General features: G+C 40.1%; 1 protein-coding gene and 1 long non-coding RNA gene across 2 annotated transcripts in view; both read left to right on the plus strand.

Annotated features, from left to right (window-relative positions):
* bckdhb (branched chain keto acid dehydrogenase E1 subunit beta) overlaps positions 1–4004 on the plus strand; it is a 59110-nt gene extending 55106 nt beyond the window's left edge. The window contains exons 10-11 of the mRNA XM_046045121.1: positions 2490–2642; positions 3541–4004. Of these exons, the coding sequence (XP_045901077.1) occupies positions 2490–2630 (141 nt within the window). The 3' untranslated portion in view covers positions 2631–2642; positions 3541–4004. The remainder of the gene's footprint in view (positions 1–2489; positions 2643–3540) is intronic.
* A 5068-nt stretch (positions 4005–9072) lies between these two features.
* On the plus strand, positions 9073–13314 carry LOC123968399. Its single transcript, XR_006824455.1, has 3 exons — positions 9073–9113; positions 12257–12339; positions 13076–13314. It is a non-coding gene; the product is annotated as an uncharacterized LOC123968399 (long non-coding RNA).
* The last annotated feature ends 2785 nt before the right edge of the window (positions 13315–16099 follow it).

A 16099-nucleotide genomic window follows, 5' to 3' on the forward strand; every position in this document is an offset into this window, starting at 1 on the left:
CCAAGAGGCCCATGATCACTCTGGATGAACTGCAGAGATCTACAGCTGAGGTGGGAGACTCTGTCCATAGGACAACAATCAGTCGTATACTGCACAAATCTGGCCTTTATGGAAGAGTGGCAAGAAGAAAGCCATTTCTTAAAGATATCCATAAAAAGTCTCGTTTAAAGTTTGCCACAAGCCACCTGGGAGACACACCAAACATGTGGAAGAAGGTGCTCTGGTCAGATGAAACCAAAATCGAACTTTTTGGCAACAATGCAAAACGTTGTGTTTGGCGTAAAAGCAACACAGCTCATCACCCTGAACACACCATCCCCACTGTCAAACATGGTGGTGGCAGCATCATGGTTTGGGCCTGCTTTTCTTCAGCAGGGACAGGGAAGATGGTTAAAATTGATGGGAAGATGGATGGAGCCAAATACAGGACCATTCTGGAAGAAAACCTGATGGAGTCTGCAAAAGACCTGAGACTGGGACGGAGATTTGTCTTCCAACAAGACAATGATCCAAAACATAAAGCAAAATCTACACTGGAATGGTTCACAAATAAACATATCCAGGTGTTAGAATGGCCAAGTCAAAGTCCAGACCTAAATCCAATCGAATCTGTGGAAAGAACTGAAAACTGCCAAAGCGACTTACAGCTGTAATCGCAGCAAAAGGTGGCGCTACAAAGTATTAACTTAAGGGGGCTGAATAATTTTGCACGCCCAATTTTTCAGTTTTTTATTTGTTAAAAAAGTTTGAAATATCCAATAAATTTCGTTCCACTTCATGATTGTGTCCCACTTGTTGTTGGTTCTTCACAAAAAATGACAGTTTTATATCTTTATGTTTGAAGCCTGCAATGTGGCAAAAGGTCAAAGTTCAAGGGGGCCGAATACTTTTGCAAGGCACTGTATATATGCTTGATATTTTAGCCATGCTAATGGCATGTCTCTATGAATGGCAATGTCGTTTGGTTCACCACTTTGGTCCAGACAGAAATGGGTGCATTCCCCTAAAATTTCATTGATTAATTCATGATTCATTCATGATTAATCTTTTGTTGATCCCTGAACTTTTTATTTAGCGCCATCATCAGGGAAAAAATTGTATTTGTCCAATACTTTTGATATATGAGGACAAAACATAAGCATTTTTAGTGTCATCATTTTGAGCATATTATTATGCTGGCGTTCATTTATTTTAGTTTTACGGACCAAGACCGGTCGCCCCGGCAGGAAAGCTCACACTGTAACAAACCCCATGGGAACACAGAGCGTCAAACGTATGCTGCAGTCTCTGTCTTTCTCTTGCTGAGTTGTATTTTTACAGGCTGTAAAAAAATAAAAAAAATAATAGAAAGTGCCAAAGGGCTCCTCGTCAAAACTCTGACATTCCCCTCAACTCTGCCAGATGTTTTATAAGAAATGAAAAACATAGTGTCAAACAACATAGGTTCCTGCCCTGCCAAACGACAAACTGATCCATGGCAGCCAATTGGTAGGTTTGTAATGTGGGATTACATGGATGGTGATGCTGTCGGTGTGACGAGAAACGGGTCAAAATCAGTTCCGTCTCTCTTTCTGACACAGTCTGCATGTACAAACAGGCAATACGCAAAGAGGGTACCGTGCAATTTCCTCTTGAGTTAACTTGTATGCTTTTGTTTTGGTTGCATGAGTTGTCTGCAGGTCAATTTAGTCTGAAAGAGGGTACTTCAGGTCTGTTCCCGCAAATGTGAGTGCACGCATCCAAGTGTGCTCATTTAACTCATCAGGGGGTTTGTCCCATTTGGAGTGTTTTGGCCAACTTCATTCGGCTTTGTCTCCATGGGAAGAGGTCAAAAGCCAAAATAGAGACACGAGTCATGGCTTGTTTTGCACTCTGGCCAAATTGCCTGAGCACTGGCCTGCTCTGAGGAACCTAAATGAACCATTATGGCTTGTAGCATATAAATCAGTTATGGAAATAAAAAGGAAAAATAAATTAATTAATAATAATAATAATAAGGGCACGTAGCTCCACTATAAAGATAAAATACATGAGGACATTGCAAGATACAAAATACAAATGGAAAAAAAATGGAAATTACAAGTAGGTAAAACAGATTTTCTATAAACAAGAGACTAGAATAAATAGCAACTTTATGTGACTAAAATAAACGCCGTAAGATAAAACGGGCAACTGAGATAAAATCAGGAAATGCCTCCTGATAAAAGTGAGATTTAAATGAACACCTTACTTCCTTACTTGAGCAGGAGCCAAGCCATGGCGAGCCTTAAAAATAATCAATAAAATTTTAAAATCAATCCTAAAACAAAGAGGGAGCCAATGTAAAGAGGCTAAAACGGGTGTGATGTGATCGTACCTTTTGGTTCTAGTTAATGGCCGAACATAGTTGATACTGTTAGAAACTGGGAATAAATGAATGACATTTGAGCACTGACAGCAACAACCAATAATTTGTTCTCATTTGGCTGCTTTTTTTTTCTTACTTACAGGAGGAGTGCTTCCTTAACCTGGAGGCTCCCATCAGTAGGGTCTGTGGTTACGACACCCCCTTCCCTCATATCTTTGAACCCTTCTACATCCCAGACAAGTGGAAGTGCTTTGAAGCAATCAAGAGGATGATCAACTACTGAGCCCCCTGTCAGGTAGGAAAGATCCAACGGCTTCCTGTTGAAGGGACATTATCCTCTTACTGTATATTAAGGCCTGTCAACAACTTTCGAAGTTCCCTATAATCTGCATAGTTTATTCCAGTAATGTAGTTACGCTAAATGTGTAACATAACTGTTTATTATAATAGTTTATTCTTATCATAGACTAATGCACATTCCAGGGCCCTGTTCAGACATAGTATCATGTACATCTGAACTGCAGCTCTAGTAACCAGCTGGGATTTTATTTTCTTTCTTTTCTATGATAGTAAACTGCTGGTTGGGGGAAAAAATAAAAATAAAAAATAGCAGTTTAAATATGTCAACTTAGGCTCTGAAAAATTATAGTGAAGCCTTAGCAAAAATTTGACATTGCACAACCCTACAAGGCCTTTAGTGTGCTCAAGAATCTACTTGTGTTTACATTTGTACATCATGCTAAAGCCAATGTGAAGCGTGAGTGTTTAGAGGATTCCAAAGCATGTCTTTTAGGTGGATCCAAGTGTTAACAGGATCGGCCTACATGTCATTGGTATGCCCCATTTAGTTGCGTAACCTCATATTGCTATCTCATCCTGTAGGCATGTTATTGTCTTTCATTGGTTGCAGAAGTTGAATAATCCTTTGAGATGGGACAGTCAGTCTGCCAGACTCTTTCATAATCCCTTTTTAATTGTCAGTGTCATCTTGAGTTACAGCCATTCAACTGTCTGCCTCTATTAATAAGGTGGAAGGAGCCGTTAATAAAATATTTATTTGAATCCAACATGTCACCTCTCATCCTCAGTGCTCACCATCTCCATCCAGCTCTGCTTTTCTTCCTCATCTGCCATCTACTACGAATTGCCAAGATATTCCCTTTAACTTATTGAATCTCTCTCCTCTTCCGCAGCCAACTTTTGGTAGCCCTGAACTCCATGCTCTCTCCTTTTCCTCTTTATTCGTCCTATCAGTGGAGAGCAGCCAGGAAAAGACACTTTGTTGACCATCCAATCAGGAAGCAGCATCCAGATGGGCTCCATGTCAGTCTATCTCCTCCAGCTAAAAGACTGTTACAGTGCCTCTGGATCAGGGGGCTTCATACTGTTGCGGGGAAATGACTGCATACACTCTTTATGGTTAAACTCTACTTTAGCATAAACACAATGCACATCATTTCGTTTACTCTTAAATAAGAGTTGGATACTGTGAGGAAATAATGAAAATGGATTTGTGACTCTCCCACTACTTCATTTGGTTGAATGTGTTCAACTCTGCTCTAATCTTTATTTAGTTTGACATGAACTAACCGTTATTGTACTGACATAATGGATCTGTAGTTTTTAAGGAAAATAAAGTTGAGAATTGGTGAAAACATTCGGTGTGGTGTTTTGCATTGCTTCAAATGTGTTGGGGTGGGCCCTGTTATTGGGTTTTAAGAGAAATCCTGTATGTACCAGAATGGCAAGGTCTCCAAATTTGATAAATGTAGTCCTAATGAAGTTTGTCAGTATCCAACTTGGTGAACACACTACACATACTACATTTGATTTAGATATAACAGAAGGTATAACAGAAGAACAACAACTACCGTTTTCCAGTTACAGTAGCACTTTGTATTAAAGATATAAAATTGAGAAACTCTGGAAAATCATCGAATTTTACATCATGGCTACTTTGTGAACTTTTTTCCTGCAGTAAAGTTTTAAGACATTTCCATTGTATCTGTGGTTCCCTTGTTAAACTTGATGATCTATTGCCTTCTAAACTTTAGGCGTTGTTGGAATCCTGTGTCCTTCTACTGCATGTTTCTAAAAAATCTTGAATCATAGGTAAACTATTGCCTAAACGACAATGAAAACTGCCTGTCAGGAGTTGGAGTCTGCAAGGATGGTCACGGGGAATGAAATGAAAACCGTGCCTTCTGAGTTGTCAAAAAAAAAAGCTCTTGGCTTTTGTGCTGGACACATGCAACACACCTGAGAAGACTGAAGAGGGCCTTTTGTGGCAGGTCTGTTTTTGACTGGAAGAATCTCTTACAGTAGCGTTGTTATAACCTCAACTAGCTTATATGGCGATATGTCAAGCTTGGGACTGTTGATTAGGCTGATAAGAATCCAGACATTCAAAAGGAATCTTCCTCTAAAGACTATTTTCGGCAAGCCTGTAAGATTAGACAATTTCTTGTGTACTAGCGGATGGTTTGATCTAAGTGCGATCCAAAATGTGAAATTGGGTGAAACCGGGTGATTAGAGTTTATCTTCTGGGTTCCATGAATACAAATTGTAACTAAACCATATATATTGTGTACAAATTTTACAATTTCACCTGAAGGTGGTGCTATCAAAAAGCTCAAAACAGTGATCAAAAACAGGCAAAAAGTTGTGTAGAACGGCGTTTTATTTCAAATTTCTCATTGGATTCTGTGTTAATATGAAGAAGATTGCTTAAAGCAGTATGATTTTATTACACTGATCAACCATAACATTATGACTACCTGCCTAATATTGTGTAGGTCCCCCTTTTGCTACCAAAACAGCCCTGATCTGTCAAAGCATGGACTCCACTAGACCTCTGAAGGTGAACTGTGGTATCTGGCACCAAGACGCAGCAGATCCTTCCTGTCTTGTAAATTGCAAAGGAGGCTTCCGTGGATCTGACTTGTTTGTCCAGCACATGCCATAGATGCTCAATTGGATTGAGATCTGGGGAATTTGGAGGCCAATTCAACAATTTGAACTTGTTGGGTTGCTGAAACCATTCCTGAGGCATTTCTGTTTTGTGGCAGGGCACATTATCCTGCTGAAAGAGGCCACTGCCATCAGGGAACACTGTTTCCATTGAAGAGTGTATCGTCTGCAACAATGCTTAGGTAGGTGGGACTTGTCAAAGTAACATCCACATGAATGGCAGGACCCAAGGTTTCTTAGTAGAACATTGCCCAAAGCATCACACTGCCTGTGCCAGCTTGCCTTCTCACCATAGACTGTATGCTTCTCACACACACCCAGCATGTGATGTAAAAGAAAACATATTTCATCAGACTAGGCCACTTTCTTCCATTGCTCCGTGGTCCGTTTCTGAGGCACATGTGCCCATTGTAGGCTCTTTTGGCACTGGATAGGGGTCAGCATGGGCACCCTGACTGGTCTGCTGCTACGCAGACCCATACACAACAAACTGCGATGCTCTGTGTGTTCGGACACCTTTCGATCAAAATCAGCATCAACTTTTTCAGCAATTTGACCTTCAGTAGCTCGTCTGTTGGATCGGACTACGCGGGCCAGCCTTTGAGCCCACATGCATCAGTGAGCCTTGGACCGCGGTGAAGTTAGTTTTAAGTTGGATATTCCACAGACATCCACCCAGGATCTGGTGATGGCTTCTTACTCAGTTCACCCAGTGTCTGCAGTATAAATGCGGTTAGCTCACCTCCGATAGCTCGCTTTTAACCACAGGGGGTCAGCTTAGGGACCATCAATAAATTACAATTGTTAAAATAGTGTTATTGGAAAATCATAATTTATTTCAATAGCTTCCATGTCATGTGATCCAAAGACATCAAACCAATGCCGAACTGTAGAGCTACACTGTGCAAATCAGACACACCTCTTCATTTTAGATTTGAGTTCATATTTTATTTTATATGAATATTTATTAATATTTTATGATACACCTACAAATCAGAAAATCTTCAGATACCTCAGTGGTGGCCATTGTGTCCTAAGCTCAAACTGAAACTTGAAGAATTTGAAGAGCATGTTTAGACACAGCACCTCTACCCACGTTAAAACTGCAGCTATCTCTCCTGCACATTGTCAAGCACACACTGACTGCATACAAGAGAACATAAATAAGTGGAAACTGATATTTTGTGAAATGTAAACTAGAAGGACTCATTTATTCTTTATTGTGGTATTGCATATTTTATAAGTTCCATTTTTTTCTCCATATGTTCAGTTTACAATCCACAAACAAACATACTAGTGGTTGACAGCTCTCTCATTGCCTGTTCTTACTGTGTACAGTATTGCTGCCTTATGGTCATTTGCTCCTCATGCAGTTTTAAGCCTGTGGGGAAAGAATGATCTTGCTAATGAAACATTTACAGTGAAGGCATAAGACAGACCAGCTTGACCAGATGGTGCCTCGAGGTCTTTGCTTTTAATTTGTGTCTTGAGTGCTGAACTCAACCCATCAATGGAGTTTAGGAGAAAGGTGAGAATGACTTCAAAGTGTGACTAATAAATGAACAGAGCAATGTTTTTCCCCGTGGCATTGACTGGGCTTTTTAAAGTAGGTGAGTATAGTGCAAACGTCTTGACAGGATGGCTTCAATTCAAATCGAAAGACCAGAGGGACTCCCCTTGGTTTGGTCCCATGTAACACAGCCATCTGGAAAATCTTCTGATAAAATCATGATCATTACTCACTTTGTACTTTTGGCTATTACTTGTGTGGTATTTGGAAATATTGTAGTGTAGAGAGCAAGATGTGTGCTGCACAGCACTCAGCTTACCCATTTTTTTTGGTGCAACTGCTTTCAATATGTCACTTCGTAAACAATTTGTGAAAGTGGTAGGAACGGCTTTGTGTGCAGTAAAAGAAAACTGCATCACTGATGGCTTTTTTGGGGTATCCAAGTAATACATTCTGCTGCTAAGTAAAACCATTTGGCAACACGTATTTTGAATTGTGGCTTGTAAAAATAAATACATTTGTAACGGTTGTGATAGAACTGAACTGTTCACAGTAACAATGACCAGACCTTTTCTGCAGTACATTCATGGCCCGTCACCATCTGAACCTTTGAAGGGAGACATTTGTAAATGTCTTCGTGGACTGGCTCAAAACTCGAATGTAGCGGATATAGTACTTCTGTGCCAATTGCTCACTCCCTGTTTCTCATAATCGTGGGGCTATGCTGGACCTTGCCAGTGTGAAGCCTATTGTAACGTTGCGCACCTGGAATTGGGGCATCAGCAGTCACAGGTGAAAGAGGGCAAAGATTCAGAGGGTTTACCCAATGTAAAGAAATTTTAAACAATTCCACTAATCATCAAGTCTCAGATAGGATTCTCAGCACTCTCCACCACAAACGCTGGTCAAATGTAAAGATAAAATCACATCTGTCATTTTGGTCTGGGTGAAAGCAGGGCTTTTGACCACGGCGGTGAGGCGGCCCGTCTTTAGGGCGGGGTGGCAAAGATGACCTCTGCTTGGTTGGAAGGCTATAATAGCATCTGTGCTCTGACAGTGTGTCATTACACACTATATTTACATGAAACGCAAAAACCAGGGGTGGTAGGTCAAGACGTGAAGTTATGGGGGGTGAAGTTGCTCTGGTGCATGTCGAACCATACAACCATAGATTACTGAAGATTATAGAACCGCTTGGCCTGTAATGTGGCCTTTTGTGCATTTTAATGGTTGTTGGGGCATGTTTTACAGCATCATTACACATTCATGGGATTGCTATGATTGTATTTATCCAACATCCATTGGATTCTTTATTTTGATAGTTAATTATAATAGGTACAGCCTGGGATAGTTGGTCCTGTGGGTAAAGTGGAAAATTATAATGATAGTAAATTTTGTGTGGTGGATAGAAAAATGCTAGTTTGATACTGAATCAGTTCATTTCAGTTCAGCATCACTCAGGGTTGTTTGCCCTTTTCTTACATTGTTGCAATAATTGAATTAGGAACTCATTCCTGAATAACATGTTCATTTTCACAGATAAGAAAAACACTAAATGAGCAGTACACTGTATCACACCCGCAGCTTTGGACAGTTCAGATTTATATTACCAAATGTGTGTTCAACATACCTGCAGTAATGACTGCTGGCAGGGGCTTTGTCAGTCATTTCAAATCAAAGTCACCTTGCTTTTAGCCTTGCAGACAATTCCTCCAAAGTATTCCTCACAAGCTGCACCAGCTCTTCATTCATCTTTGCCTATTTATTGGTATTGTTCTAAGTTGAGATGCATCACTAAATTAAAACCAGTTGCACCTTACAAAGTTGTTCCTATGTAGAGCGTTGTTACTAAGCGGGAAGCTTCCGGTCTACAATATGAAGCTGATTCGGAAGTTCCTGAAACCTGCATTCTAATGAAAATCCAGCAGGGGCCGACCGTTCTGGTTGCAAAAAGAAGTCCGGCTCCATTAGAAATAATGGTGAAATGAGGCTACTTTTCAGCTGAATAATTACCCCAGTAAACACTTTCCTGATGAGTTTCTGGTCTCAGTCGCTAGTTTCAAGTCTTCGTCAATACAAAATGATGTTCATTTAGTAAATTATGGTCCCATTTATTTTGAAATGGACCACAAAGCAGAGAATGTATCCAGATTATCTATGATTGACAAGTCATTACCATGGTGACCTGTCAATCAGGCTAGAGCCGACTCGTACCCACGGCACTGTGTAAATTTAACCAGCACCATTGAAAAAGCTTATTAGGAGTTGGCTGTTCACTTTCTATGGTGAGTACATTTAGTTTTAAGACTGTTGTTCGCTAGACAAAGTTATCAGCCCAGTTAAAATGACAGTTAACGTGAGTTGCACCTAGCTAAGCTAGCTACCTACGCACACGGCCGTTAGCTCCGCTGTATCGTCACTTCCGGGCACTGGTTGCAAAAACTCGACATGGCGGAGACCTATCGGCCAAACTCGAGGCTTCAAAACGGCAGTCCACAAACCAACGGGTGACGTCACGATGACTACGTCCATTTCTTATATACAGTCTATGGTTGTCACTGAATGTTTACACATTAAGTGCCAGGTTTAAATGTTGCGAAGCTAACTGTACCAACTGACAAAAGTTATGTTAGGTTGTTAATTAATATATGACCAGTTTTAGAGTGACGCGAAAAAGAGATAGTATGCTATATGGCAGAAGCAGCTGACCCAACACTTGACAAAATGCTATTTAATATTGATGCTGGGAAGATTTTTTACATACCTCAAATTACAAAACACTTTGCTGAATTACCCGATAACGTTAGCTAGGTTAGCATAATCGGGTATTTCCAACTCATTCAAAACCGCATTGTTACTAACCCTGAAACACACAAAAACAGTCATATATATTTACAAAGGATTAGAAGTGAAGTTTAATGTAAAGGCATTTGAGTTCAGTTCCTTGTATTATGGTCACTTCTTGACATTGTGTTTAATAGAAAAGAAGATTAAGATGTGTTACTGTTACAAATCTTACTCTTAGGGGTAAGATTGAAACTTCTCCCAACTTCCAAAGACAATATCATGTTGAATATTCAGGAATACCTTCAATTTTCTATAAACTTCTGCTCTTATATGATATGTGTATTTGCCTTTACAACACAGACTTCAGTGTTTGCATACTACAGTCACAAGGGGCGGATGGAGAACTCCGGCTGTTTGTTCCATTTATCCAAAGCTTCATTACCCCATCAAACATTTACCTGCAAGCACTGTCCTTTCACTAGTTCACGCACACACATACACACACTTAAAGTATGCACTGTACATTAGTTCACTGACGCCATAAGATAAGACTGCACAGCACACTGTTTAGGTTACCAAGCTGTGGTCCACTGACTCTTCAAGCCCAAACAAAGTGCTCACAACAGCGCTAAAACATAAAACACATGTACATCTGCCTGTCTGACTATTAGACCTTTCCCCTCTCACACAAATGAGCAGGATTTTATGAATTTCTCTTCCTTCATAATCAGCATTCATAAATAAATAAAGGTCTGACTGTTGGGGCTGACAAATGGTTGCTAAGGTGAAAGGGTGGGGGGAGAGACAAAAACACCCTTGGTCCAACGGAGGTAATTTTGCCTGGCTGTCGACTTGACGGAGTGTTTGTGTAGCAATGACATCCTGTTAGACACAGAGGGTAGTTCAGTCTCATCTGACGTAAGCGGTGCTAGTTTGTGTGGCAACCAAATCATTTCCAGCCCTAATTGAAGGAGCGTTGCATGTCAGGCTCACCCACTTTTACCCTCCATGGCAAACAGGGAGTCTGTTTCTAAGTCAGGAATGATACTTTGTTCCCAATAAAACAAGGGCAGCATTTCTATTCTCCAACTTGGTTGAAGCGACACGTTATTGTCTGTGAAAGTTGATACTACCCAAATGCGTACCATCTGTGCAAGTCTGACTGTGAAAGGAACATGATGTTTGTAAAGCTCCAGCTCGCAGTTGACTTTTGTAGACCCAAAAGGCTTTTGGTGAAGGAAACATCATAGTTATTGGTAAGATCATGTCATCATTGGTTGCAATAGAAACAGATTTGGTTCTATTTTTGGGACAGATAATTAAAATCCCTGATAGATGATTTGCCAGAAACGCCTTGTGTACTGTACCTAGAAAGGAAAATATACAGAGCCTCTGACTGCTTGAAGCCACCTTTTCAAGCAAAGTTTCTTAAACTTTTCAACTTTATTATAATTTCCTTTCCCCAGTGTTTTCATTTTATCCATCTTTTAAATGCACTCATGGGTGAGTGAAGAAAATGGAAATCAGTATTCTTGAGTGTGTGTCATCACAACGTTAGAAAGATGAGAAATGTTAAACAAGAAGGTAGATGACTAAATCAGCATTAAAGCTTTGGTTTGGGTTCAAAGTTGGGTTTAGGTCAATGAGTCTTTCCACACCGAGCAGAGTTTGCCAAAGATAGTTTGTGAGGGGGAAAAAGCACCACTCTGTAACATCAGTATAGGACAACTAGCGGCACGTATTTGTTGAGTCCAGCAAGATCAACAAAGTAATGAGTCGTCTCGACTGAAATAATCTTGCTGATCCCAATTTAGCTTTTATGGAAATCATATCAGTCTTTTAAGCATGTCAACGTAACAGTTCTGAATCAGGACCTCCAGTATTTGGTAGCTAGTAGTTCATACCTATTTTTTCAATTGGGGTTTTAGCCAGGGATTGTGAACATTATCCCTAAAAACTACAGCGCCGTCTCTGAACAAATGGTGATTACAGATCCAAATTGGATTGTTTGGATTTGGATTGGATTTCATATTTATAAACGTAGTTACTTGCAAACTAAACCTTAATATATCTGATAAGGGATTGGAAGGGATTCTGATTGGCCGATAAGCAGATTTGAAACTAGATTTCTACCATGTTGCCTGTGGAAGTTCAGTCATGCTGTTTATGTCGCTATGCGTAGAAATTTTATAAGATTTTAGCATCTTTCAAAATATGTTCATGGCTTTTGGTTTGTAGAAAATATTTGACATACTGGTACAGTCTACTGTATGAGTTAGTTTCAGCACATTCAAGTTCGTTTAAGGCACTACCACTGGCTAGAGCCAGAGTTTGACTTTTTCAAATTTTACACATAGCTTTAAATATCAAATTGTCACAATGAATTTCCCTACATTTTCTTTTCCTTCCTTCTGGCTGCTTCTACAGTTTTTATTAGACACATGATGGATCCACCAGAACATACAGTGCAGACATCTACACCATTTCAGCTTTGGGTGATTGATAAACGGACCATGGTGAAATGACAAAGTGGGGGTATTCCATGCGAGATCCTAAACTGTATTGTATGAGAATGAATGTGGTATATGTGAATGAAGCACTGCCATGTTTTAAGTATATTATCTTTTATGTGTGTATATAGCCCCACTCTGTATACTACCTGCTGTGTGTGGTCAGCTGGTGCCGACTCTGCTCTGCAGCTGGTCGGAATGAAGTCCAAGATAGGTAAGAGTGTGGATGCGCTCAATCAACTGGAGGCCTTACGCTTCATCTCCATCCAACACTTTGATGTCCATCTGTGGCAATGCTCAGAACTGAATAGGACAAGTCGTGTCATTCTTCACAAGTGCTGTTTTGATTTCATTTGTATGTCCAAGATTTATGTCTTTGCATGAACAAAGCTGCATATTTTTTTCTGGAGCATTCCAGGACATACAGAGCTTCATCAGGGAAAGTGTCTCATTCGGGGTGGTGCCATTAATCAGTTATGACATTATCTACATAAGGGGAAAAGGAGGAGTGGGAAAGTTTACATCAGGATTCAAATCATCCATCTTATTTTATATTATCTTCTGTAATGTATGTGCAGCTGTAGTTGCTCCAGATTACAGTGCTCTCAGAATATAGATTTTTTTATGAGTAATTTTAACAATGCCCAGCACTCGTCAGTACAGAGCATGTATTATAACAACAGTTTGTTATAATTTTAGTCAATCAGTAGCTTGCAATGGCAGGATTACCAAACCATTAACACAGCTTGATATCAAAACTTGACTCTTGGTTTGCCTTTCGAGTCAAGCTCATTAATATGCTGTTATGCTTTTGCTGGTCACATATTTCCACAGTTTGAACATGCCAGTCGGGGCTTGTGGCAGGGCTTCCATTCTTCAGCCCTTGACACGCTCTTATTTTTCAGAAACACTTGTAGACACAGAGAACTTAATCCACGTTTGGTTCCCAGATGCGCCGTTGAGCGGCGGTGCTGAAGGATCTCAAGGAACGCTATTTTGCAGGGAGGGAAGAGAGGAGTCATTTGAGGTCAGCGAGGGGGAAATGTGTGAACAGTAAAACATTTCACCTTCCTGGAGGCTGAGTCAGAGCACTCTGAGCTGGGAGCAAGGAAGGAGTGAGGGAGAATGGTGAAATGATGACTATAAACTGACCTGTGACACATCTGAGATTACTGTATAGATCCCACTGGAGGACTAAATAAGATTATTACCCTTCTGCTACAACTCACAGAAAGAAATGTGAAAAAGATTCTCTAGAAATAAAACTGGAGACTTCATCCCTTCACTGTCTGAGATGTCAGGATCATTGCTTTTGATTTTAAGTGTAGTAGGGAAACCCATATATAGCTGTTGTTTGGGTGAGAAGACATCCAAATGTCTGGAATGATGATTTAATTAGAAATTAGAAGCTTTCCCAAGGTTTAAACTTTGACTTGAATAATTTGTTAGTTCAGAAATTCAGTTTAGCAGAACAAAATTTCCGACTCCAGACATACTTTGGTTTGCTCCTGCTAAGAATTTCTCTATCATGCAGCGCCAAGTTTCCTCAGAGGCATGTCATATGAATTTGAATCTGGCAGGGATACATCCAGTATAAAGGAATTTCACAGACACACTTTACTTCATAATTAAGTTATGTAATGTCTCATAATACATGATGGCATAAGAAAATATGGAGCTTAAACTAATTGCATTTTAGATTTGAACTTGTTTAGAGCTGCACTGATCAATACTTTTGTAGTAACAATGGATCAAGTGACTATGTATAATGTGAAAGGTGTTGCTCATAGTGATGAACCCACAGATAGTTGTCACCCAACTCTGCAGGTCCCCTCAGCTTTACAGAGAGTCTAAAACTGGCCCGACTAAATTGAGCCATTTTAAAACCAGAGGAATGACTGTTTGTTGTGTCTACTTTCTCTAAACTGCTTCATCGGCTTCACTGATAGTGTCACCTTTCCTGCCTTTAAAATCCCTAATAGCTTCACAGTCACATTCTCAAAGCTTGTGACCAAACCACACTCAGTCTCACAGCTGTGCTCCTCCTTCAACAAAACAAATGCACACAAAAAAGTCACCTTTCCAGTTATATTTGCATTTTTCACCCCACAACTACTGTCTAAATGTTTATAATTTTCAGTTTGGAAGCTTTGTTTTTGTTTTGGTATATTTAGCCATTCCTCGTCCTGGGCTCCGTGCCCGCTTGACAGACAGTCTCTAATTAGCACAGCAGAAATACATATTTAGAGCTGTGCGGCTTTGGAGACTCTTTATTTAAGTCACCAGGGAGAACAATGGAAGAAACAATGGCTGCCTGCTGTAGGCAAGGTCTTCACAGCACTGACTCAGTGCAGATCTTTTCAATATGACTGTCCAGTTCAAATTGAGATACTGTAAAACAACCAACCATTGCAGGGGCTAAAAACTAGTTTATTTTCTTCAGTGACAGGGAGTTGATTGTTGTGCTGCTGGGTTTTACACACAATATGAATAGCTGTGGTACCATGTCTGGTAAGGATTTAGTTTAAGCAAATGTTTTGCACATTCGTTGCATAAATAATAATGAATCATAGCTTAAATGATGAATATTGTGGCTGCTTGTAATTAAGACAAGTGTTTGTTCCCCCTAATCATCGGTGACATGGGTGATTTAAGGCATAATAATAGACATTTTTAGGAACAAACTATTTTAATCTCTCTGTGGCAGCGTTGATAAGAGGAAGCTGTGTCTTAATACTGATAGCTGTTTTGGGTTTGTGTCCTCTATTGAGGCATGCTTGTGCAGGAAGTGTGGGTGCGGCCTCGAGACATTTTCATTGGCTCCCCACTTTAAAAGTGAAACTTGAATCAAAGCCTCTACACATTCACTTGTCTGCGGTTCACAAATGAGTAAGCAGTAGGGGACTCCATTTCTACTGCACTATAATTTGGGCAATTAATTCACATACACTTTAATTTTCATGAAAACTGGATGACAGCTCTGCAATAAACGCTACCCTAAGTAAGAGCTTAGATTTTTACGCAGAAATAAAGGGGTGTCAAAATAACAATGCAATGTGTAGATGGCTGTATGACAACACATATCTTCATTGAGCAGTTTCACGTGAGTTTCCACCAGCTTTGGCTTATGACACCATCCATGTATCACTGTATATCACTCATCAGTCTTTTTTGTGTCATTATGTATGTCATGTGCTCTTGCTCATTCAAAGCTCATGGAATTCAAGTAATATGCATGAGATACTATTTGTCAGGGAGTTAAAATGGATTGGTCCCTTATAACTTAATAAAAGAATTTTATCAGGTTTCCTCAGATTTTCCTGTATTGCTAAATTTAATGTAAAACAATGGGTTGCAATGGGTTGCAATCATTGCTTTATGCCTACTTTGTAAGGTAAAGACAGCTAGTTTGTGGTTGAGCTCTTCCCCGAAAATGGACCTTTGGAAAGGCTACCAGAACCCAGGTATATAGTCATAAAGTACTGGACCTGATGATGGCGCTAAATAAAAAGTTAAGGTATCACCAAAGTGATTCCAATTCATGAGGGAGGACATGAATGTCTAAACCAAATCTCACGAAAGTCCAGCTGGTAGTTGTTGAGATATTTCAGCCTGGACCAAAGTGGGGGGCCAGATGACTGACAGACTGACATTGTCATCCAGAGAGGACTGCTGCTAACATGGCTAACAAGAGACCCCAAGAGAGCACACAAACAATGGTAGCAGAAGGATGGCCCCTCAATTCATTAGCAGTTAAGTATTGACACAGAAACTCTGCGTGATCAACCAAACTGGATTTAATGAATGCAATTTGTACCCGGCCCCAGTCAAGTCCCGTGTCAAATCTTCTGTACTAGAAACCTAAGACCTCGAGCTGGTGCAACACTTGCCCTTGCTGGTATAAGACTACTGCTGGTTGCAAGCAGACATACCGATATATACATATATTGTAACAAACCATTTTAGTTTAAATA

The sequence above is a fragment of the Micropterus dolomieu genome, linkage group LG03 (genome assembly GCF_021292245.1).
Source record: "Micropterus dolomieu isolate WLL.071019.BEF.003 ecotype Adirondacks linkage group LG03, ASM2129224v1, whole genome shotgun sequence".
Classification (NCBI taxonomy): Eukaryota; Metazoa; Chordata; class Actinopteri; order Centrarchiformes; family Centrarchidae; genus Micropterus; species Micropterus dolomieu.